Source organism: Corella eumyota, chromosome 5 (assembly GCF_963082875.1).
Source record: "Corella eumyota chromosome 5, kaCorEumy4.1, whole genome shotgun sequence".
In the NCBI taxonomy this organism is placed as follows: domain Eukaryota; kingdom Metazoa; phylum Chordata; class Ascidiacea; order Phlebobranchia; family Corellidae; genus Corella; species Corella eumyota.
In genome coordinates this window covers 3,838,186-3,863,018 of record NC_137494.1, presented here as the reverse complement: position 1 = coordinate 3,863,018, position 24,833 = coordinate 3,838,186, and the positions used below count along the sequence as shown (strand labels likewise).

Genomic DNA, 24,833 nt, shown 5'->3' with positions numbered 1-24,833 from the left:
TTACCACTGCTTTCTATATACAATCTCAAAACCTTAAATCCATTAACAATGGATTTTTCTTACTTAGGCTATCTTTTAGCTTGTTTAAGCAAATTTTGGTATTCTCTAATTAAACCGAGATATTATTGTTAGCACTTATAACATACTTATTAACATTTTCTAACTTTAAGTCCAATTTTCAGTTTATCTACTTAAAAAAACATTAACGCATTTCGGTTCTCTTTTTAAATACACTGACCCTAAAAAAGTGGGTGAAAAATGACCCAATCGGGGCTTTTTAGATGAAATGGAACGAAACGGGGGAGCGACTATATAATATTACGAAGTTAGGTTGCGTACTGACGTTCTTACTCAAGCCATCTATCTTATCGTAAATGAAACCAAAAATCAAAAAATCTTTTAAAAAGTACTAGATTTAAAATAAGGCGCCATATCTCTGTTTTCTTCTGTTAATGTAACACCAGGTATTATTTTTATAAAAACCGTTGGTTCTTATAAAAATACCGGTATTTGTGAAACATTTATAACCATATTTCGAATATTAAACATGATTTTTATTGATTTCAAAACCTCAAGAAATGTAATATTCAATAAAAATTAAATTATCTATGATGTATAGGTTCACATATATTTTTCCCGCCAAATTTTTTTTTTTCAAATTCCGTTTTCGTTACATTTAATTTAATAAAGTAAGACGATCAAAAAATTGTTTAAATGTAAACCACTGGCGTTTAAGTAACCTTAAACAAATAGGTATTTAATATTCATTATTACATTTCGTTAAAGGCACAAAGTTGGTACAAAATTATTTCTACGACAGAATTATGGTGATTAAACTTTTTTACCCATTACATAATAAAGATTGTTTTAATATAATTTATTTTATGAAGGCATTGCGTTAAAAAAATATGTATTGCGCTTACAAAATGAATTTATTCCCAAAAATTACATGAATGACAAAGTGACATTAAGAAAATGGTACATAGAGCGACGTCTAGCGGATGATCAAAGAGACACGAATTTATTTTGTACAGTCTACCAACAGTGTATAGTTGCATAGACTACGTCGTTGTACTGCCAGGGGTGATAAAAATTCATAGCTATTTTCACATTTTATTCAATCTGTAATAAGAAAATTAGTTTCGATTAATTAAGTATTTCAGCTTAGTATAAAAATACATTAAAATGGTGTTAACGAATATACCTGTTTACTATAGCGTTTAGATTGACCAGAAAGTCTATTGTCAAATCTATCGACCGAATTTCGATTTCGAATAAGCAAAACACAACAAGCGGAAAACAAAAGAAACGAAGAAAATAAAACCAAATAAAAATCCCGATCCAATCCTAAATTCCGCATGTTGGTTGCTACGCGACGAGACCAAATTTGTGCATCTGTAACAAAAATATATTCATAGTGACGTCAACTAAAAGCCTATAGCTTTAAAAGTAGGCACAGAACGAAACCTAAATTTTCACAAACAACACACCCTTTATTTGAATGAAACATAAAGCGCTTTTGGCTTAAAGAGAAAATAAAGATATCAAGATTTGTTTTAAAATTTAAACAAATGGTTGTATACTTTTCTAATGTCGCCAAGATAAGATATAACCTAAGTACAAAGGTATACAAAGTGGTTTCTTTTTATAATTTCCATAATTCACCTGGTAAGTCTTTCATTTTCCAGTTTATTTGTAAGATTTTTGAATAAACTAAATTAATGCTAACGAGCATATCGTTGTAGAACTGGGATCGATCGTTTGAATACGAACGAGATAAAATGGTCATTGGTAAAAGACCAAGTAAGCACAAAGTCCCTTAAAAAAGCACAGAAAATAATATAACGAGAATAATTAAAATACTTTATACAAAATATGCAATTTAGTGTACATTGAACTAATTTTATCAATAAAGTAGTGGCCAATTTTTCATACAAGTATTTCTTACCCGAAATAAATAAGAAAAATATTGAGCAGTAAATCAAAATTTCGTTTAATTGTGAAAACTTGGTATTAGCAATTTGATAAACCGAAAAGCTGATCAGCAAAACTGAAAGAATTGACAAACTAGCACTTAATATAATAGTAACAACGGTTGTTTTTTCAGGTTTCGCCCACTTTCGCTCTAAACATAAACAAATTTGAATTTATCGTGACATAAAATCTATATATAAACGTTTATTGTTTCAATAAATACACTTAACAAACCTTTATTAGAAGTAAAATACAATTGATAATCTTCAAATGAATAAATTGCATCTCCATAAATGCAATAACCAAAAAAACCTTGCGAAAGGCAAATCTCTTTGGTTAAAATTTCGTTGTAAAGCTTCCGTTTCTGTAACATAAACAAACGACCTAGTTTAATCGTCGGTAAAGTATGCCAGTGTGTGTGTATTGTGATTCCATTAAAGCACATTAGCAGTTAAACTTTAACATTTGAAAACTATAAACCTACGGTATTTACTTAAAATTGAACTTTAAAAAAGATCCAATAAACTTTAACTTAGGACATAAAAAAAAATAATTTTGGAAATGTTTAATATTTTTTTACATAGATTTAACTTTAAAAACTATTTTTCTAAATCGTTTATTTTTAAACGTTTAGGCCTTTCAGCTGTTTAGATTTAAAATAGAAATCAAAAACGGTTTTAACGAAATATTTGTTGAAAGGCTTACTCGTAAAAGTAAAAAAATCAAATTAAATACATTCCCAACGATACGTTGGTATCATACGAGATTTAAAAAAAAGCTTTTGTAATATTTGTATAAAAAAGAATAAAAACACATAGACAAAACGAAGGTACCAGCCTATAGAGATCGCGGTGTTGAACAAATAGCAATTCATTGTCTCCTGACAGTTATACAAACATTAAAACCCGGGCTTTTCAATGTAAAGGTTTGGTAATAATTGTCACGGTTTAGGAGAATAATCTTTTAAGAGAATGTGAATCTAATTTTTTTATATATATCGAGTCCAAGTCTCTTTTTAAGGTTTTATATTTACGCCATACAAATTGTTACCCTACAATTTGTAGTATGTTAACTAATTTATTAACCTACCTCTGGTATAAATTCTATATCAATACTCCCATCATTAGTGACGATATCATTTTCCATTAAGGACGAAAAAACTGATTTTTTGCTGGCTTCCAAATGTGATAAATCCACAATGTCATTATCGAATAAGATTGCTGTTACGGGAACACAAGTTGAGATCCATTTCGGTGACGTCATTGCTATGTATGACGTCACTAAAGAACCAAAAACGAGGCATGAAGCAGTTACTAAACTAACCACGGGATTCATTTTAAAAATTTTCTGTAAAAATAATTAATTAAACCATTTTTATTTTGAATCAAAAAACAGAATTTTTCGAAATTAAATTAAACGTTGGCTAATAACTTTAGACCTACTCTGGTTAAACTAACAGAAAACGTGAACAATATGTAAAAATAAATACTTTAAAAAGTACCTAGGCTGTTTTTCATAAAAATAAACAGCCCTGTCCTACGTATCATAACAAACAGTATAGGTTGGAATATTCTAACGCTTATAGACTACATATTAGATTCTATTCTTACGATACACCCTGAGAATCAATAATTAAACCTTTTCAATAAAACCCTTATACAAATATTACCTCAACCGTTCTATATGATTTCTTATTAGACGCTTTGTTTATTGAATACTAATTATCTGGTATTTAATTTAATTTTGAATTCTATAGTGTCAAACTATAAATGTCTATATAATAGCATACAGTATACTTCTAACACTAATAATGCATTTTTTGTAATGCTGAAAGCTTTAGAAAATCCCCTTTAACTATTAATAAGTCGTTTAAAACTTTTAAACAGACCTGCACATACTTTTTGACTGTACTACAATATGATTTTACAGGCAGTAGAGCCAGCAACGGAAGCTCTAAAGCTGTGTTAGTCATAAAGTAGTTACGAAATATCAGTGCCTATTATAATATCCTGAACAAAAAGGCATTTTTTGTTTACAATTCCGTTACAAAAAGGTTATTATGAGTTTCCCAGTACGCAAACTGGTAACTACCTAACGCATTTGTTTAAAAAAGATTTACAAGCGGAGATATTACGTATACTATACGCTGTGAAAGCCTACGCAAAATTTCCTTACTGAAATTTACCACCAGTGCAGTTTATGTCAAAATCTATGCTGTTCAAAATTCATTAAAGTTTAAACGCTTAAAGCATTCCTTTAAAATTGAAAAAACTTTAACTGTCGTACTAGCTACTCTTTAGGTATTTTTAAGAAGTTTCTTACAGTGTATTTTTAACTAATTTAAAACTTTCTCTTAAAATTACAAGGCGAGTTTTCCTCATATGTTTCCTAAACGACAAATAATCATATCATCGTCATTATTGTCTTATACTAAACCAAAATACAAGGATGTATGCTTCCTGTGCCTTTACTTTGCATTCTACAACAATTCATAACAAACCGATCAGTTACACAGCATATGAGAAATCTGTTGTCAATTATATTAAAACCTAGTTTCTTTTTCAAGAATCTAAACCGTATGTAATAAAACAACTAGCTAATATAGCACGGCCCGTTAGACGAGTATAAACAAATGTTAGTCAGGTTGTTTGAATAATAAGAAATCGTCGCTTTATACTGTACAAGCTTGTTCAGTAATACTATTTTAGATTAATATATATATATATAGATGTTATGTATATATTCAATTTTGAAGCTTTTGTTTGAATATCGTTATAACTGTGTTGAAAACAATTTCGTGCTTATAAATTATTCATCTTAGATGTTACGCTACTTTAAAATTAGAAATTAAACTGTAAAAAAAACTAATAAAAAATTTATATATTAAATGATATTATAGTAATAAATCCTTATTTAACAATAAATACTTATAAAAAAAACTAAATAACTTCAACACGTTATAGAAATCATATATTAAATATTGGTTTGTTTACTTTTTGAGGACGATTTATAAAGCACGTGCCCAAGAATGACGTCACTACCTAACAAATGTTGTTTACATAACACAAAAATAAATTTTAGACAAAATTAAGTTATATATAGTGTTTGTAAGTTTGTTATTTTTGTATATTATCTGGTATATTTGCAGGTTTTGTACTTGATTTATTAAAATGGAAAGACAGATAACTTGTGTTGTTATTGGTGGTGGACAAAGAGGAAAAACTTACGCAGAATTTGCCAACATTTTTCCCAAACAGGTATCACACAAATTATATAATTTTAAATTATTTAACAATGTTTTATAAAGTCTACCTTTTATTTTATGCTTAGTTAAAAATAGTGGCAATAGTGGATCCAATGAAACAAACTTTAGCACATTTTCAAAAAAAATTTGACATAAAAGATGAACACTTATTTACAGGTTTGTTTTAACTTTTATATGCATCATTTTGTCTAATAAATGACAAAATAAATGTTGGACTAACTTAACAACTTTATAAACTTTTTTTTAGATTACAGGGAATTTGCAAAGTTGGATAAAATGGCTGAGGTGGTTTTTATTTGTACACCAGACAGAACTCACAAAGAAGTTGCTCTTACCATGGCAAATAAGAAATATCATATTCTTCTTGAAAAACCAATGGCTGTAAAAATGTTTTTTTAACTTTAAAGATATTAAAAATTTTTCATGGTATATGTATATCTATAAAAGTTATTTTAAATTACAGTTATTAGGGTCATTAAAAGTATATAAATAAAAAAATTTCATTTAAAAAATAATGGTTTAATTTATAGACAAAAGAACAGGATTGTGTTAAAATAGCAAAAGCTTGCAAAGAAAACAAAGTAATGTTGTGTATCTGTCATGTATTAAGATACTATCCACCAAATGTTAAAATTAAGGAGATAATAGATTCTGGAATTATAGGAGATATTGTGAATATCCATCATTTTGAACCAGTATGAGTTACATAAGCAATTTTTAATTTTCATTTTTTTTTAATGTAACATTTTCTTGCAGCAAATCAATAAATAATATAGAAACATTTTTTTAAATGTTTGTGTAAATGTTGTACCATTAAATGGCATAATTAAAAGGGTATTTAATCAATTTTTAATTTGAGATCATAAGTCTAACTTTAAACTTTTTCCCAAGGTTGGATTTTATCACTTTGCACATTCCTATGTGAGAGGAAATTGGAGAAATGAAAAGGAAAGTTCATTTTCATTACTGGCAAAATCATGCCATGATATTGATCTCATTCATTACTGGATGGACAAAAAATGCACAAAACTTTCGTCCTTTGGATCTCTACAACATTTTAATAAAAAAAATAAAGTATGTATAATAGCCAATCACTTTGGCTCGCAGATATCTTTAAGAAAAAACTGCAGGCTGAAGTGTCTGTGGACCGAAGTGACTAGCATTCGTATATACCATATACCCTTAAAATATATATTTTTAAATTAACTTTGTATAAAAACAGTTATCGAATGCAACTAATTATTTAAAATTCACTAACAGCCAAAAAATGCTTCAAATCGATGCATGGATTGTCAGGTAGAGTCCACTTGCCCATACTCGGCCAAACAAATTTACTTAGATCGAGCGAAATGTGGATATTATGGCTGGCCTATTAATATAGTTACTGACATTGAAGATATAAAAGTGTTAGAGGACAAGTTAAAAAAAGGACCATATGGAAGATGTGTTTATGAATGTGATAATGATGTTTGTGATAATCAGGTAAAGTTTAAGTTAAATTTTGCCAAACCATTTTAGTGTATCACCATTCCTTCTTATATAGTATTCTATAAATCTTAATTTAATTGCTTTAAGTTAACTTTTTTATATATTTTTATCCTTAACTGAAAGGTTGCTGTCACAACCTAAACATAGAGTAACAAATATTACCCTAACCCAGCCTCGAGTTGCCCTTGGCAGTTTTGGATATTATAGATTATAAATGTACGATGATTAAGAGTCGGGTCAGCAGAAGGTAAACCTGTTTATAATGCCTTTCTCAATGGCACTACAGCATAAAGCAGTCGGGATCAAATTTGTGTAAATATTTCTAAAAACAATTTTATGAATTTAGATTTTTTTATATTACATGATTTAAAAATTTAAGGTGGTGAACATGGAATTTAAAGATGGCACAACCGCATCTTTTACAATGATTGCTTTTACTGAGAGCATTTGCCAGAGAAAAACAAAAGTGTTTGGAACGAAGGGTGAGATAACATATGATGGGGGTAAAAATGTGAAACATTATGACTTTCTTACAAGACAATCTACGGATTATAATTGTACATCTGATGCCCCAGCATCCATGAGAGGACATGATGGGGCTGACTATCATCTTATGTTGTCATTTATAAAAGCCATTCAGGTAAATCATTTATTTTAATATTTTTTTTCGAAAAAAAAAATTTTGGTAATTGTCTGAAGTTAGCTTTTGAACATAAATTAAAATATAAGTTAAATGCACCTAGAAAAATGTTAATTTGATCTATTTTTTATAGTTTAATGATCCAAACTTGATTAAGAGTGGAATTGATGATTCCCTATACAGCCATCAGCTAGTTTTTGCAGCTGAAAGATCAAGAGTCCTTGGCCAAACTATGTATCTACAAAGCGATAACAGTTGGGCTGATAATAAAGTTTAAAACTTAAAATTTGTTTAAAAATTAGTTATCTTTTCCCGAGATTAATTCTTTTATATAAAAATGATTTGAAATATTTCATTGGTTGCGTTTTTTTTTACTTTAGTATTACTTGTACATTATTTTAATTATTTGTGTTATGTTTTTCACTATATTGCTGAAATGTAACATAAATTAATTTTATAGTTAAAAAATGTTGTAATTTCAAGTTGTGTATAGTATATTTTTTAAATGTTGGTGATTACAATATATTGTAGATACTTTGGTCCATGATTTTGCAATTCATTGCGCTTAAATAAATCCATTAAGAAATAAGTAGTTTTTTATCATATAACAAAGTAGGTATACTTTTGAAGAACATGCATTTGTTACCTACAATGCATTAAAATTGTAGCAAGTGCTTTACTCTTTATCCGGTAAGTTTAAACAAGTTTGCTGAACCGACACGTCATTAAAATTGGTTCGGGCGTCAAGAAATGTAAGGCGAATGACGACGTTTTACCGGTCAAACTATAAACAGTGTAATTAACAGACCCAATAACGCAATCTATCGAAACGGCGATCAATGTAACAATCGGATTTCTAACCGCTCCAGGCCCAGTTTGACAACATTTAGATTTTTGCAATCATTTTACACAAAACCAGGTAACTGAACGCTAGTTTGTTCTACTTTGATCCTAAGCAAAATGTCCTATTTTGATTCTAAGGAAGGAAGCGATAACTTTTTTAAAGATTTTGCTGATCTAAACAAAGTAGAAGATGGTGATGTTAGTTCAGTTTTATAGATATATGATCAACTTGGTCCTGGGTTTACTCTGCATATGGAAGATATTAATATTCCTATATATGAAAAACTTATTAATTTGCTTTCCGAACAAATAGAGAAAAATAAAAGTTTAAACAAGAATTGCTCGGTTTTAGATGTATGTTGTGGTACTGGTATAGTTGGTCAATGTTTGCGCAAAGCTGGTTTTACTGGAAATATAGAAGGTGTTGATGGCTCACAAGGTATGCTCAACGAAGCTGCCAAGTTGGAAAATGTATACGACAAACTGTATACAGAAATTCTGACGGCTGATAAAGTGACATCTTTGCCAATAAACAATTATGATGTAGTTATTGTCGGGCATGCTTTCTACCCGAGTTACCTTTCAGCTAGCGAAATAGAAGTACTACTTGGATTTTTGCGATCTGGTGGTCTATTTTTGTTTAACTTAGCCTATGAAATTGTGGAGGGACCTAGTGAAGTAAAAGAGTATATTAACAGTATTCACACAAAGATGAACGAGTTGTTGACTGTTGGAAAATGTGAACTTCTTGTCGCCTGTGATGTTGATGGAATCTCAAAACGATTGAAATTTTACGAGCCAAACAAAGAGTACAAATCAAAGGCCGAATTCTTGCACGAAACGCATTATTGCTATCGAAAATTATAGATAACCTAAATAAAAATTGATAACAATATCAAGTGCAAAAAGTGTGTAAATGTTATAATGTAACAATATAGTGAAAATTGTTAGTTTTCGCTTAATAAACAAACCCTGAAAATAGGTACCACTCTACTAGTGTACCTGACTTTGTGTGCTAAATAAACAGCCATCTTTTGTTATCTTTAAACTTGCAATGTAAGCAACAATAAACTAACCCAAATGCTAGGAGACAAATTTAAAATAAAGCATTTATATAAAAAAACTACTTTATAATACAAGTAAATATTGCGTAAAACACATATTGGTGCTGTACAATTGACTAAAATAAATTTAATTAAAAATTTTAAATTGTATTAAAAAAAGTAATACCAAAAAGTCATAAGGTTAAAAAAATAAAAATAATTGTTTTGGTTTTATGTACATATTTTTTCATTCTTTGAGGATAACCAAAAAAAGAGATTAAGATTTATTTGTTCAAAAAAGAAAAAAGCTTTAATGCTTTTCGAGTCGCGTTTTGTGAAGTTTAAAAGTAAAGTTAACATTTGAATAACAAGTTGCTTGGTTAATTGTGGATAGCTAAATTTAATTAAAGTACATATTATTAGTAGAATGTCCTACTTCGATCCTAAGGATGGAAAGGATAACTTTTTTAAAGATTTCGCTGTTCTAAACAAGGTAGAAGATGGTGATTTAAGTTCAGTGTTAAAGATATATGACCTACTTGGTCCTGCGTTTACTTTGCACATGGAAGATATCAATCTTCCTGTATATAAAAAGTTAATGGATTTGCTTTCCGAACAAATAGAAAAAAGTAAAAATTTGGACAAGAATTGCCCGATCTTAGATGTATGCTGTGGTACTGGTATAATTGGTCAGTGTTTGCGCAGAGCTGGTTTCACTGGAAGTATAGAAGGTGTTGATGGTTCACAGGGCATGCTTAAAGAAGCAGCAAAGTTGGAGAAGGTTTACGACAAGTTCTATACAGAAATTCTTTCGTCAGATAAAGAGACATCGTTGCCAAAGGAAAAATATGACATTGTTATTGTTGGGCATGCTTTCTACCCTAGTTATCTTACTGCTAATGAAATAGAAATGTTGCTGGAACGTTTACGTGTTGGTGGCCTATTCTTGTTTAACTTACGATATGACACTATTGAGAGACCGAACGAATTGCAGACCTATATTGAAAGCATTCACGCAAAAATGGACGAATTGGTCAAACGTGGAAAATGCGAGCATGTTGCAAATGACGTGGATGGGGTATCGAAACGATTGAAGTATTATCAATCAATCAAGGGGCATGATTCGAATGAGAAATACGTTCACGAAACTCATCATTGCCTTCGAAAATTATAAAACAAATAAAAACCCAAAAGCAAATTCAGATGACACCATTTTAATTTACATACATTTCATTAACAGGCTGGTTTAGGGCATATGTTTATACATTTCCTGCTCGGTATGTTCAGTATGTTCGGTATGTTCATTTTAACAAACAACATTTCTTGAAACTGGTGTTATACGAGTAATTACATCCGTTTTGTATTACAAAGTAAAAGTCTACGCAGTATGTCATATGGTTATCAATTCATAGTAAAACTTTTATAAAGGATTAAAAATCATAAAATATTAATTTGTATGCAAATGGGTGTTATCATTATCGTCCAAAAAAAAACAAATCATGCAAAGAAAAAATGTGTTTCGTTATCGTTTAATATTTATTTAAAGGAGAAATGGAGGTTAATAAAAAATGACGTTTTTAGCCATTTATTTTTTAATAAAACGTGAATTAAGTGAAATAGTTTTCTATAATATGACAAAAATTCTTGTGAATTTTGTTAACATATACTTTCATGTAAATAAAGTTATTTAAGTAATAAATGACTGGGATGCCTAAAAACACAAAAGTTATAATTTGTTTTGTTTGTCAAAGTGAATGCTTAACGTGGTGCCTTTTTCATGTAAAGGCCAGCTTATTTTTTATGTAACTGACACGACTTGATTTAATTTGTTTGTTAAAAGTTTTTAAAATGTCGTATTTTGATTCCAACGATGGCAGTGACAATTTTTTTAAAGATTTATCGCGTTTGAATAACATAGAAAATGGTGATGTTAGTTCAGTGATGAAGTTATATGACCAACTTGGCCCTGGGTTCACCCTGCACATGGAAAATATTAATGTTCCTGTCCACCAAAAGCTTATTAATTTGCTTTCTGAACAAATAGAATTTGATAAAAATTTGGACAAGAACTGTTCGATTTTAGATGTATGCTGTGGTACTGGTATAGTTGGTAACTGCTTGCGCAAAGCTAGTTTTACTGGAAATATAGAAGGTGTCGATGGCTCACAAGGTATGCTCAACGAAGCCACTAAGTTAGATAAAGTATACAACAAGCTGTATAACGAAATTCTAACGCCGTATGGTTTTACTTCCTTGCCAAAACAATATTATGATGTAGTAATAGTCGGGCATGCATTTTACCCTAACTACCTGACTGCCAATGAAATAGAATTGCTGCTTGGATTTTTACGTTCTGGAGGTCTGTTTTTGTTTAACTTAAGCTACGAAGTTACTGATAAACCAAATGAAATAACTTTCTATATTAACAGCATTGACGCAAAAATGAACGAATTGGTAAAAGTTGGAAAATGTAAACTTCTAGCTGCTCGTGAAATAGATGGAGTGACACCCCGACTAAAATACGATCAGCCAATAAAAGGGTTTCAAACGAAAGCCGAATACATTCACGAAAGACACCAATGTTTTCAGAAAATATAACTTGCCCTTACACGAATATCAACGTCAATACTGCGACCTTTTCTTTTGCCTCATTTAATGTTTAAAGTAATCAACTATAGGTCATGTGAAGTACGTCCGTATGTTATACACGCATTTCCGATATAGTGTCTACCATGCATTTTACTAACATAACTAACAACGTATTTCAAGTGGCTAAATGTATTATGTAACCTTACGTGTCCGGTTGTTTGCTGAGCTTACATGTAAAAACTACTAATTTGTAATATCCTTTACTAGTTAAAATGCTTTATCACACAGCTAATTAATAAAATTTTGCGACACAAATCTTGTGTTATGGTTACTAGTTATAGTTCAAAACGAGTAAAACACATGTACGTTTAATGAAAAAGTAGCACGACCTAAATATTAGGATTTGTTTAATGTTAAAACTAGGTTTTGAAGAAAGCAAGACACAAGTAATATCAACTAGTTTTTGAAATGTCAAATTTTGACTCAAAACATGGAATTGACAATTTTCTTAAAGACTTTGCAAAAATGAAGAGGAAAGCAGACGTTGAAAATAGGTCGACAAGTCCTTTGTATGATAATCTTAGCACCAGATATAATTTACATATGGAGAAGATTAATACCACGGTGGACCAGAATTTGGTTAATCTGCTTTCCCAGCAAATAAAAGTTAATGAAAATTTGGACAAGAGTTGCTCGATATTGGACGTGGCATGTGGTACTGGTATAGTTGGTCAGTGTTTGCGCAAAGCTGGTTTTACTGGAAAAATAGAAGGTGTAGATGGCTCACAAGGTATGCTTAACGAAGCTGCCAAATTAGAAAACGTGTACAACAAACTGTATACAGAAGTTCTTTTGATCAATGGCAGTAAAACAATACCAGTCAAGAACTATGACGTAGTTATAGCTGGCCATGCATTTTTTCCAAGACATCTCGATGCTGAACATATTGAAATATTACTAGATTTCTTACGTGTTGGTGGTTTATTATTGTTCAACTTAAAGTACGACATTGTGGGGGAACCTGATGAAATGATGACCTATGTTGCCAAGATTGACAAGAAGTTGGATGAACTTGTGAAAGATGGAAAATGCGAACGTCTTGTTGACTCTTGTGTAGAAGGGGCTTCACCAAGACTGAAATACGTCAATCCTTTGAAACAAAATCAAACAAGTTCAGACTTTGTCCACGAAAGAAGGTTGTGCTTACGAAAGCTTCTTGAATAAATAAGATGAAATTTTGAAATAAAAACAGCAACAAAATTTGAGTTAAAAACAAACGGAAACAACTAACTGTTTACGGAAATACCAAAATTTTTAAATTGAATGCCAATGCTCCTATAATAATACCAAAATAACCTCATCACTTTATTTTTATACTACATTTTTATAACTCATGTATCACAACACCTCAAAGAAATTTTGAAATTGTGCCGTTTAGATAACTTTGATTAAAATATATTTTTTAGAATGATAAAAATAGATTTTATTTTTATATTGCAAATATTATTTTATCTTATGTATAATACGTTTACCTTTTGTTTTTTAAATATTTTAAAATTTTTATTGAACTATCAAAACACTAAACCTCAAAATTTGGCCAATACTGCCTCTTTTTTAGCAAATTCGAATACAACATAATATACATTTTGTATGCGGAAATATTAATAAATATTAATAGGTTGAAATTTTGAATAATGTTACTGTCCTTATGACAAGATTTGATTTATTAATAAAAAAAATTAAAAAAATTTATAACACAGGGGAAGATATTGAAATAATGTAAGCCAAAAAACTAAATAATTTTCTGCTTTAAAAATCATGAAAATTTGTTATGATAAATTGATTTTAAAATTTGTTGTGGTTAGCGTTATCTCATTTTTCATGAACAGGTTAAAAAAGGGAAAATCGTGCGCTTTTTTGTATTCAAAATAAATGTTACACTATTAACAGGTGCAAGCCAGTCAAGCATTGATATTGTTGTTTAGAATTATATGAAAATGTCGTACTTAGACCAAACAGATGGAGAAGAAAATTTTTTTCAGGACTTTGCTCACTGGATAAAAGTCGATAATACGAAATCAGTTATTTCACTTTTTGATAAAATTAGCTCTGGATATACTGTTCATATGAGCCCTATTGTTTCACCAGTGTTTGAACAACTAGTTAGCCTTTTGTCGAAACAAATAGAACAAGACAAAAATTTGGACAAGAATTGTTCGATTTTAGATGTCTGCTGTGGTACTGGTATAGTCGCTCAGTGTTTGCGAAAAGCTGGTTTTACTGGAAATATAGAAGGTGTCGATGGCTCACAAGGTATGATTAACGAAGCTGCCAAGCTAAAAAATGTATACAGCAAACTGTATACAGCACTTCTTACACCCGAGGGCACTTCTATATTGCCAAAACAAACCTATGACGTTGTTGTTCTAGGCCATGCATTTTTTCCAAATTATCTTAGCGCTAATCATTTGGAAATGATTCTGGGATTGCTACGCGTTGGGGGTTTGTTAGTATTTAATTTCAGATACGACGTTAAGGAAGGCGAGGACGGGTTAATGTCCTACATCGAAACCATCGATCAAAAGTTAGCACAAATGGTTAAGGAAGGAAAATGTAAGCTTATCGTTTCTAAAGATATCAACGAGTTAGCCCCACGTATAAAATATGTGGAAACCAACGACTATGACACCATCGTGCGGTTAAAGAAAAACTTCATCCACGAGCGCCATGTTTGCTATAAAAAATTATAATCAACAACTTTTAAAAAATGCCACCTTAAGTATTAATTAGTTACCAACGTAATATTCCGCTATGCTACGTGACCCGTTGATCTCATATTTTTTTGTTATATTAATTGAAGGGCTTATAAATCATATTGACTAAAATAAGTTTTAAATTTCCGGTCGTGCCTGTATTTTTAATTTACAATCAAAAAATGGCATAAAGTAATAAGTATGTTCTAAATGTTTTTGTTGTTGTGGAGATTGAAAATTTACAGTAAATTAATCCAAATATATACTAATCGTTATATGTTAACATCCCGTCATTGATATTTAACGTTATGCAATATACTCAATCAAATAAAAATTCTTACTAAAAAAATTATGTATTTGTGCTTGATTTGTTTCATGTATTTGTGCCTAGACAAATAGTGTTGGCATTTTTTTTTAGTTAAATTAGCATAATATGCCAAAATAGTTATCTGCATTATTTACAAATTTGTAAAAATATTAATAGCGTATATCTAAACACGACCAGTAACATTGAAAAAAGCAACAGCAAATAAGAAAAAATCCGTATTCTATACATAATAAAAAAAATCAATAGTTTTTATATGTACTTGTTTAATTTGCAAGGCAAGATTATATAAAAAATAGCTTTAAATGTCATATTTTGACCCAAAGAATGGAAGCGAAAAAGACTTTACGGAATATTTCGAAATAAGTAATAATGATTCGAATGCAGTTGTTTCTGTTTTTGATAAAATTACCCCTGGATACTCAATCTCTATGGGTCCAGTTATATTATCTGTTCATCAAAAGTTAAGTATTTTCTTTTGGACCAAATAGAAAAAAAATAAAAATTTGGACATAAATTGTTCCATTTTAGATGTATGCTGTGGTACTGGTATAATTGGTCAGTGTTTGCGCAAAAGCTGGTTTTACTAGAAATGTAGAAGGTGTTGATGGCTCACAAGGCTGGTTTTTTTACTAGAAATGTAGAAGCAAAGCTGGTTTTACTAGAAATGTAGAAGGTGTTGATGGCTCACAAGGTATGCTCAACGAAGCTGCCAAGTTGGGATATGTATGCGACAAGTTAGATACAGAAATTATAACATCAGAAGGACCAACACTTCTAGCCAAGCAAAATTATGACGCTGTGATTATTGGCCTTGCGCCTTTTCCTAAATATTTTAAAGCTGACCACATGGATATATTCTTAGGTCTGCTACTTATTGGTGGCTTGTTAGTTTTTGATTTAAGATACGATATTGTGGAAGGCCCAAACTTAATGATGTCCTACATTGAAACGATCGACCACAAATTAAATCAAATAGTAAAGAAAGAAAAATGTGAGCTTGTAGCTTCTACGGATATCAACGAAGAAGCTACTCGTATACAATATGTTGAAACCAATAAGTTCAATGGCTGGAATCCCTTTAAAGAAAAGTTTATGCACGTACGCCTTATGTGCTATAGAAAATTAGAAACGTAATTTTCTAAAAACAAAGCTAAAAATATATGCTTTAATATCACTGTTGTTTTATGATCCCTAGTTATAATCTTTTCTAAACATTACAAAGTGTAAATTTCCGGCTGTGTCAATTACTTCCTTTCTGCTGTTATCACAAATATTGTGTTAAGTACAAAATTTTTAAAATAAGTGATCTTAATGTTTAAAATATAATATAAAGCTACACAAACTAAATTGTGCTGTGCTTAAATTTTGGTTGTGTGGTTTTAAAAATCTGTTTTATAATGGTTGTTAAAAATTTTAACGGCGGAAACAATTTAACATTTCCTTGAAATCATTAACCCAAAAACCAGAAAAAATTTAAAATTTTGCAATTGCTAAAACATTATTTATATATATAATTCCCACTTGACCAAAAATAAACTAAATTTCACATAAAAGACCCTTATTATTTTTTACAAAAAAAATATTTAATATAATTACATTTAATATAATTACAAACAGGGTTTTCAAAACTTGCATATAACACAATGTCTACAGGGCGTATAATTAAATAAAAAATGAATATAATATTAAATTACAAAGTTTTGTTTAAAGTTTTTTTTTAAATATTAAGACAGATTTATTGATGACCAAATTTCTCTTTAACCTCTGCGCTAAATCACAAGCGTATCACTAAATCACAAGCGTAAACTGCCTGCAAGGCGGATATGTCAGTCTAACAGTCAACAGTTGAAAATGTCGTATTCAGATTCAAAAGATGGAAGAGAAATATTTTTTCAAGGATTTTGCCGAAGTTAATCAAATAAAAGATCATGATAAGAATTCAGTCATTTCACTGTTTGATAAAATTAGTTCTGGCTACACTTTGCATATGAAAACAACCAGCACATTCATTCACCAGAAGTTGGTAAATCTATTATTTAAACAAGTAGAACTTGACGAAAATTTGGACAAGAATTGTTTCATTTTAGATGTGTGTTGTGGTACTGGTATAATTGGTCAGTGTTTGCGCAAAGCTGGTTTTACTGGAAATATAGAAGGTGTTGATGGCTCACAAGGTATGCTCAACGAAGCCGCTAAGTTAGAAAATGTGTACAACAAACTGTATACAGAAGTTCTTATGCCAGGTCAGCCTACGCTAATACCCAAGAAAAACTATGACGTAATCATTGCTGGTCATGCATTTTTTCCAAGTTTTTTAAATGCTGAGCACTTGGAAATACTTTTGGATTTTTTAAGTGTTGGTGGCTTAATGATTTTTAAATACGATAAAGTGGAAGGTCCTGACAAAATGATGACTTACATTGAAAAGATCAACAAGAAATTAGACCAACTTGTTGAAGATGGAAAATGTGAGGTTGTGGTTCGCCAAGACCTTGATGATTGTGTTCCTCGCATGCAATATCTAGAAACAAACAGCTATAACAACATGGTACCTTTAGAAGAGGATTTTATACATACAAGCCACAACTGCTATAGAAAATTATAACAAACTCTTTTTTTAATGTCAAAAAATATCAATGCTGATTGCACTATTCCAAAATATTTTTTTTGTTTTCATTTTTTAAGTGTTTGACAGCGCCAAATTTTTATCTTCATTCATTCATTTATATCGTATGTCAACTTTAGCAATTCATAATTTAAAAAATTCAATTACAAGTTTCAAAATTTAATTAAAAGATTTATTGCAAATTCAGTATTACTATTATTGTTTTTTGTTTGGCATAGACGTTTTTGCATTATAGGCCATGCAATATAAAATAACTTTTTCAAGATTTTCAAAAGTTTTTTGAAATACTTTTCCGATCAATTTACGATACAAATACCGTTAACCTACATTAAATTTTTCAAGCAATTGGTTTACGTTATCTATTTTTAAAAAGGGGCGGTGCTCATTTAGCAAAAAGAAAACAACTAAACAAACACCAAAAAGGAAAAAGGAAAAAGAACGCATATTGGTAACAAAATTAATTATTTGATCACAGCTACTAGTGCAATTCAGCGGAGCAGTGTTGAATTTTGAAATATTTAAGAATGTCTTACTTTGATCCAAAAGATGGCAGTGAAAATTTCTTCAAAGACTTTGCAGATTGGTTTAAAATAAAAGAAAATGATTCGAATTCAGTTGCTTCTTTTTTTGATAAAATAGGTTCTGGATATTCATTACATATGGAACAGAAGGTTTTATCTATTCATCAAAAATTAGTCAACCTTCTTCTAGAACAGATAGAAATAGATCAATATTTGGATAAGAATTGTACGATTTTAGATGTGTGTTGTGGTACTGGTATAATTGGTAAATGTTTGCGCAAAGCTGGTTTTACAGGAAATATGGAAGGTGTTGATGGCTCACAAGGTATGCTTAACGAAGCCGCCAAACTACAAAATGTATACAACAAACTGTATACCGAAATTATAAAATTGAATGGGCCAACCCTTTTACCCAAAGAAAGTTATGACGTTATAATTGTTGGCCATGGGTTTTTTCCTAATTATTTAAGCGCTGATCACTTGGATAAATTCTTTGGTCTGCTGCGTGTCGCGGGGTTGTTAGTTTTCGATTTAAGATACGATGTAGTAGAAGGTCCAGATGTAATTATGTCCTACATTGCAACTATTGACAACAAACTCAAGCAACTGGTTAAGGAGGGAAAGTGTGAGCTTGTAGCCTACAAAGATATAACCAATGACGCCCCACGTTTAAAATATGTTGAAACCAACCAATATCACAACTGTGTGCCATTGAATGAGAATTTTATACACGAACGGCACATGTGCTACAGAAAATTATAAACGTAATTTAACAAAAAAATAAAATAAATGCTTCTTTGTTATTTTAATCTCAGTAATTTTAAAGAAAATTCTTATGAAAATGGACCAAGCATCATTGTTTTTAGTCGATTTCCGGTAGTGTCAATAACTTCCTTTTTTCTTTATCGCATATGCTACAGTATCTACAAAAATCCATGTTAAAAAATCGTTTTTAAATATAATATCAAAAAATTCTGGTTATGTATATTTTTTTAAATATTTAGGTACTGGACCCTTGAAAATATGCATGCAACATGCTGTAGGTTTTTCAGTTTTTCATTTGAAAAATAGTAAGGTGAAGTGTCTTGTTTTGCTTGAAATCTATGTTAGTTTAGAAGAAAACTCCCAGACAATATCAATCAATCTTTCAATCCTGAAAAATAATTTAATTTAAAAGACAGAAATAAAAATAAAATTAATTTTTCAATAAAATGAAACTTACCTTTTATATGAAAAACATTATTGAAAAATCACACTTCTGATGTTATCAATGTTAATTTTTAAAAACTTATCACAGCAACTAAGATTAATGTATATAAATATGAAATCATACTAAAATCAAATATTTTTTTAGATAAAATGATCAAATACTTGTTTTAAAAGGTAACCAATTATATTTTAAAGTAAATAAATATAAGATGACATCATATAATACTATTACAATGTTTAATAATAAAACAGTTAACTAAAATTAATGTTACAGACATGTAAAAAACTAATATATTAAAATTATAACTGGTTTGTAAAAAAGGGCAAGCTGATATGAATATTTGAAAAAATGAAACAAAGTTTAACCTGTTACACTTGTTAATTTACCCTGCTTAACTTTAAAAAAATTAGGTAGTGAAGTCTAAAAATTTTAAATAAATTATTTAAATTAACACAAAAAAAATGAAAATTTATAAAATCGATTTTTCAAATTGTAATATTGCATATATTAGTAAATATATGGGCAATTTACAACAATATAATAAAAATGGCTTAAAGCTAACAGCAAATATACATATTATGTTAAAAAATAAGTAATGCCACATATATAATATACTGGCTTGTGTTATAAAGAATTTAAAATATACTTTAAAAAGTAAAAATTTGGGTACAAATTTTTCTGAAATGGTTATACCATATTTTTAGTAGGGAAGCATGGGCTTAGATGGATATTTGTAAAAGAAATAAAATCGCACAATGCTGGATAACATTCCCAGAAAGTTAGGGATCTGAAAAAATCACAAAATTTATAAAATCTACTAGTCGATAGCTTGCCCTACAATTGGCAATTTATTTGTCTTAAGCAATAAATATAAACGTACTACTCACCACAATGAAGCTATCTTTTAATGAAATTCCATAACAAGTCCAAGAAAACCCAACCAAAAATGAAGTAATTGTTAGTGGGAAAGAGATACTAGCCGTTGATTTTTCTTCATAAACTGTTTTCTATATTAATCCAGGAATATTGTTTAAATATAAACTGTTAATGATAGAATTTTGTTCAAAGTTCACTAAGGAAAAAAAGTTAGAAAAAGGTTGAGAATAAAATACCCAAACTCACAATTTCAGCCAAGGGTGATGAAAACATCAAGACAGTAATACAACAACAAACAATCCCCGAAATATTGATGGCAACTTCTGAGCTGTCGAGGACTCTTGTTGCAATAAACCAACCAGTCATTATTGAGATTAGGGCAACAAATGAGTGAAACAAATTCTTGAGCTAATAAAGATAATAAAAATTTATATTTGAAACCAAATTATTATTCAAAAAGAACAATATATTTAAAACACATAACTTACCTTGTCGGTAGAGTAATACACATAAACAATCATATAAATAACTTGCAAAATAGATCCGACTACGTTCACAAAAATAACTGTTTGGTTGTTTGTCATTTGTGCGTAAATTATCCACGACAAATTACTAAAAAACAACAAAAAAAAACATTTACAAAGTTGAAAGTAGAAAAAATTTAAAAACTTTAATAGTCATTAAAAATTGTCCAACTTACCTAACATTTGTCATCAAAAATACCAAGAAAGAAACATTTTTTGTGGAACGCTGAACCATCATTTGCCAGCATTGAGGACTGAAAATAATTAAACAAGTTTTAATCAACTATAATTAAAGACAGATAATATCTATTTAAAAACACTTTTAATATTGGTAATACAAAATATTTTTTTCTGACATAATACTTACATTCCAGTAGCAAACATTATAAGTGTAAAAAATATACACATGTTTGGAATTATAACCTCAAAACTTAATACATCACTCATCTTGTCGATTTATGTCCACAACTAACTTTTAAAACTAGACTTATTGTCTAAAAACTAAAAACATTTAAAACATTAAACGTATTTGTAAATATAAAACAAATATTCAATAAACAAATACTTTTTAACCTAGCAGTTTAAAAGACTTATTGAACTACACTTTTGTAACATTTTTTTTCCCAAATCTTTACTGTTTTAAAACATATTAATTCATTCTTATAATCAATCCAGAAATGCAATTTTTTTCAAAGATTTTGCAAAATTGTAACGTGTTGGTGATTTCCCCAAATACGTCATATCAGTGTTTCCAATAACTTACTTAAATATTTATAATATTTGAATTTTAAATGCTTAAGCAATAACGTGGTTTTTAAGGTCAAGTTAATAACATTTCAGTATTATTAATAACCAGAAAATATATGTTATAAAGAGCTTAAGTTACTAAAATAGAAAGAATATTAATTTTAAGAAAAATAATAAAAAAAAAAAACATGTTAAATTTGATTTCATCTTTATTCAAAAAATAAAATTTAAAACAACAAGGTTAAAAACAAATTAATTAATTTACAAACATATTGTGTGCTTTGCAAAAAAGGCAATATTTTATGATACAACATTTTGATTTTATTTTAAAGTGAGGATAAGGCATAAAAAATAACAAATAACACTGGACAACTATACACACAGGTAACATACCACTAAGGACACACCTAATAAGGGCTCTAACGTTAAGTTTTAATAAAAGATAATGCAATATATAAAATTCTAAAAACATAGTTTTTCTAAAAATATAAAATTGTGTATTTTGACATTAACAATTTATATTAAATACCTGATTCAAGTTGTAAAAATTAATTGTTTACTGCAAAAAATATTAAATTAGTTATGTAAAGGGCATGATTAAATTATTTTTGGCAAGAGAATATATTTTGCATAAAATTTAGGCAGTTACTTCGTTTTTATTATCATTCCCTTTTTCGTCTTTTTCTTTTTTCTCTTCGCTTTTTATACTACTATCATTACTTGCACTTACTTCTACTACTTTATCATTTTCTGATGAGCCATTAATTGATTTTTTTGTTCCAAAACCAAAACTTTTACTCTGGCGACGCTGTTCTATTTCCTTTTTGATATTTTTGGTGGCTAAAAATATTAAAAAAAAAAATTATATTTCTAAATATAAAAGTTTTAGGTATTTATTTATTCAAAATTTAAAAATAAATATGTATATCTTTTTGTAATTTTTTTGTAAAAAATGGCAACTAAATTAAGATTTATAGACTACCACAGTATGTAGGTTATCTTTACTAAGTCAATAAAAACAAATGGCACAGATAAGATTTGATTGCTTAGGTTATAACATGTTTGTATGGTGACATATGTTTACCACATACTCAAATTTATTAAGATATTCTCTAAGGGTAATATAAACATTTTTATAAAAGGTAACAATTTAAAAATTTTCCCTCAAATAATAAAAATAATGTTCTTCATTTATTTTTTTTTTTATAAGAAATTAAAAAAAAAAACACCAAAAATAGAAAAATTGAATTAACTTACTTTTAGACATTCGATCAGCTACACTTGCAATAAGGGTAATCATAAATGCAAGGCCAAATAAAATCCAGAAAAATACCATAACTCGATATAATTCAATGTAATCTATTTTTGGATTCTCCCCTATTAATTTAAAAAACAATGATTTTTTTTAACTAATTTATATAAAAATAATAAAAAAATGTTTTTAGTATATATATATAATTATTAAATAAAATTTTAGGCAAAAAACATATAAACATTTTCTAAATTTAAATTTTTTACTTTTTTTATTAAAAATTTAAATACCTGCAACATAATCTCCAAACCCAATAGTGGTTAGAGTGATAAAACAATAATAAAGACTGATGTGATAAGGCCAACCCTCTACATAAGTAAATACAAATGATGGTATGCACATAAATAGAACAAACCCAATAAACATGAAAATTCCAAAAATGATGATGTTTTTAAGCCAGGGCTTTATATTCTGTAATCAAAAATATGCAAATTTTTTTTGGCAATTTTGATTAAAAAAATTTAAATTAAATTTTATGTCATCATGGCTTTGAGACACTTAAGGCATTAGAATTTTAATTCAATGTAATCCCTTGATAATTAAATCACAGTAAGTTAAGCCAATACACTAACAGGGTAAAAGTTATACTCTGATAACTTATATTTTTATAATATTTTTCTATTTATATAAGTGTATAAAAACTGGTGTGTTTATAATTGAGTTTAATAATTTATGACATGACAAGGTGATAAGTTATTATTATTTGTATCCTGTATAAGTATTTTCATTATTTATAAATAATGAGTAGGTATAAAACATAGTTTGAAATGGGTGGCACTCTATTTCAATTACAGAATATAAATAGTCTATAGCAATATTTTTTTAATACTACTACACTAAATAAATTGAATTTTTATAATTCATTTTCGCCCCCAAAAAATTATTAAACCTAATATTTAAATGGGAAAGTACCTGGTGATCAATAGGCCCAGCTATTTTGTTAATAAGTGCTGCAAACATTAACCCAAGTGTATTAAACATAATACCAAACAGAGGTATTCCAATTATTGCATAGATTACACAAAACATTCGACTTCTATCTGTAGTGGGTGCAATATGACCATAACCTTTAAAAAATATAACAGATCCTTTTTGAAAAACAATATACATTGATCAGACATAATAATTTCATTATATTACTCTTTCGAATATGAAATGCTAGAAAGTTTATTTTAAAATTATAAAAAAAATCACCAATAGTTGTAATGATTGTCCCTGAGAAAAAAAATGAACTTTGAAAATCCCAATTACTTGGACAGCTTATGTTACCCCGGAAGTCAATATCATGATCTGTAAAAACTCTAAGAACCTGTAATTAAAAAAAAAATATTTTTAATAATTTACAAAACCGAAAAAAAATCTAAACGCTAAAAATTGTATACATACACACAAATATATTCAAATGTAATACCTATTAAGTATATTGGTTTTAGATAAACAAAAAGTGTAACAGTATTACATAAATTATTTTTTGCCAAACCTACATCAATTAAATTCACTAAATCTTCTCTTGTAAAATTGCCAGTCATAGTCTGATTCATGATTTGTTTTTTATAAGCCTTGGCAACTTCACATTGTTCAATTTCAATTCCTCTTTCCATTGAGAAAAACACACCAGCACCGAGTAATAAGTATAAGAGATACAACAAACCGAGAAATATTAATGTTTTGATTTTCATGTTAATTAATATGGGGGCTAAAAGTTAATTTTTTATCCTAAAAAAATTAAATAAAAACGTTATATATTTTAAACAACTTCAACTTAGAATAATAAACTCTTAAACAAATATTTTTCTATTCTATTTATAAATTATCAAATTAACTCATGCATATTTATCATATATATATATATATTAATTTATAATTTATGTTGCATTTATTTATTTTAACATATAAAAAGTACAAAACAGTAAATATTTGTTATTTAATTGCTCTTTCATCTATCTTCCTGCCTAATCTGCTAATAACGTTTGTTAAGCTTCAGCGCTTACTCATATAACTATGCAGTTTTTCACGTAGATAATTAATCATCCACAACCGTTAGTCAACGCTTAAATCTGACGTAGTTAAATTAAATAAATTACTTGTCTGCAA

At 28.8% G+C, this 24,833-nt stretch overlaps 9 protein-coding genes across 9 annotated transcripts; 6 read left to right on the top strand and 3 right to left on the bottom strand.

Moving 5' to 3' along the window:
• Nucleotides 1–628: 628 nt before the first annotated feature.
• Nucleotides 629–3,316, bottom strand: LOC145752560 (uncharacterized). Its single transcript, XM_082568863.1, has 6 exons — nucleotides 3,064–3,316; nucleotides 2,209–2,338; nucleotides 1,949–2,125; nucleotides 1,666–1,818; nucleotides 1,205–1,395; nucleotides 629–1,122 (listed from the first exon to the last, which is right to left on the bottom strand). The coding sequence occupies exons 1-6, from the start codon at nucleotides 3,307–3,309 to the stop codon at nucleotides 1,114–1,116; spliced, it is 906 nt and encodes a 301-aa protein (XP_082424989.1). The 5' UTR covers nucleotides 3,310–3,316; the 3' UTR covers nucleotides 629–1,113.
• A 1,727-nt stretch (nucleotides 3,317–5,043) lies between these two features.
• Nucleotides 5,044–7,941, top strand: LOC145752559 (putative oxidoreductase YteT). Its single transcript, XM_082568862.1, has 8 exons — nucleotides 5,044–5,231; nucleotides 5,305–5,395; nucleotides 5,487–5,620; nucleotides 5,770–5,934; nucleotides 6,131–6,313; nucleotides 6,500–6,721; nucleotides 7,107–7,367; nucleotides 7,501–7,941. The coding sequence occupies exons 1-8, from the start codon at nucleotides 5,145–5,147 to the stop codon at nucleotides 7,642–7,644; spliced, it is 1,287 nt and encodes a 428-aa protein (XP_082424988.1). The 5' UTR covers nucleotides 5,044–5,144; the 3' UTR covers nucleotides 7,645–7,941.
• Nucleotides 7,942–9,618: 1,677 nt separating this feature from the next.
• LOC145753086 (methyltransferase-like protein 27) lies at nucleotides 9,619–10,720 on the top strand. The gene has a single exon (XM_082569476.1). The coding sequence runs from the start codon at nucleotides 9,681–9,683 to the stop codon at nucleotides 10,425–10,427; it is 747 nt and encodes a 248-aa protein (XP_082425602.1). The 5' UTR covers nucleotides 9,619–9,680; the 3' UTR covers nucleotides 10,428–10,720.
• Nucleotides 10,721–11,101: 381 nt separating this feature from the next.
• LOC145752682 (methyltransferase-like protein 27) lies at nucleotides 11,102–11,851 on the top strand. Its single transcript, XM_082569003.1, has one exon. It carries the CDS (start codon nucleotides 11,102–11,104, stop codon nucleotides 11,849–11,851), a length of 750 nt encoding a protein of 249 aa, XP_082425129.1.
• Nucleotides 11,852–13,803: 1,952 nt separating this feature from the next.
• Nucleotides 13,804–14,961, top strand: LOC145752981 (demethylmenaquinone methyltransferase-like). Its single transcript, XM_082569360.1, has one exon. It carries the CDS (start codon nucleotides 13,834–13,836, stop codon nucleotides 14,590–14,592), a length of 759 nt encoding a protein of 252 aa, XP_082425486.1. The 5' UTR covers nucleotides 13,804–13,833; the 3' UTR covers nucleotides 14,593–14,961.
• A 1,835-nt stretch (nucleotides 14,962–16,796) lies between these two features.
• Nucleotides 16,797–17,528, top strand: LOC145752680 (uncharacterized). The gene has a single exon (XM_082569000.1). The coding sequence runs from the start codon at nucleotides 16,797–16,799 to the stop codon at nucleotides 17,526–17,528; it is 732 nt and encodes a 243-aa protein (XP_082425126.1).
• Nucleotides 17,529–18,073: 545 nt separating this feature from the next.
• On the top strand, nucleotides 18,074–18,832 carry LOC145752678 (uncharacterized). The gene has a single exon (XM_082568997.1). It carries the CDS (start codon nucleotides 18,074–18,076, stop codon nucleotides 18,830–18,832), a length of 759 nt encoding a protein of 252 aa, XP_082425123.1.
• Nucleotides 18,833–19,608: 776 nt separating this feature from the next.
• LOC145752965 (sugar transporter SWEET1-like) lies at nucleotides 19,609–21,182 on the bottom strand. Its single transcript, XM_082569344.1, has 6 exons — nucleotides 21,048–21,182; nucleotides 20,857–20,934; nucleotides 20,645–20,768; nucleotides 20,403–20,564; nucleotides 20,168–20,287; nucleotides 19,609–20,067 (listed from the first exon to the last, which is right to left on the bottom strand). Exons 1-6 carry the CDS (start codon nucleotides 21,125–21,127, stop codon nucleotides 19,981–19,983), a joined length of 651 nt encoding a protein of 216 aa, XP_082425470.1. The 5' UTR covers nucleotides 21,128–21,182; the 3' UTR covers nucleotides 19,609–19,980.
• Nucleotides 21,183–21,710: 528 nt separating this feature from the next.
• Nucleotides 21,711–24,418, bottom strand: LOC145752934 (potassium channel, subfamily K, member 16-like). The gene is made up of 6 exons (XM_082569308.1): nucleotides 24,224–24,418; nucleotides 23,934–24,048; nucleotides 23,652–23,806; nucleotides 22,970–23,150; nucleotides 22,685–22,804; nucleotides 21,711–22,267 (listed from the first exon to the last, which is right to left on the bottom strand). The coding sequence occupies exons 1-6, from the start codon at nucleotides 24,416–24,418 to the stop codon at nucleotides 22,065–22,067; spliced, it is 969 nt and encodes a 322-aa protein (XP_082425434.1). The 3' UTR covers nucleotides 21,711–22,064.
• Between the last annotated feature and the right edge of the window lie 415 nt (nucleotides 24,419–24,833).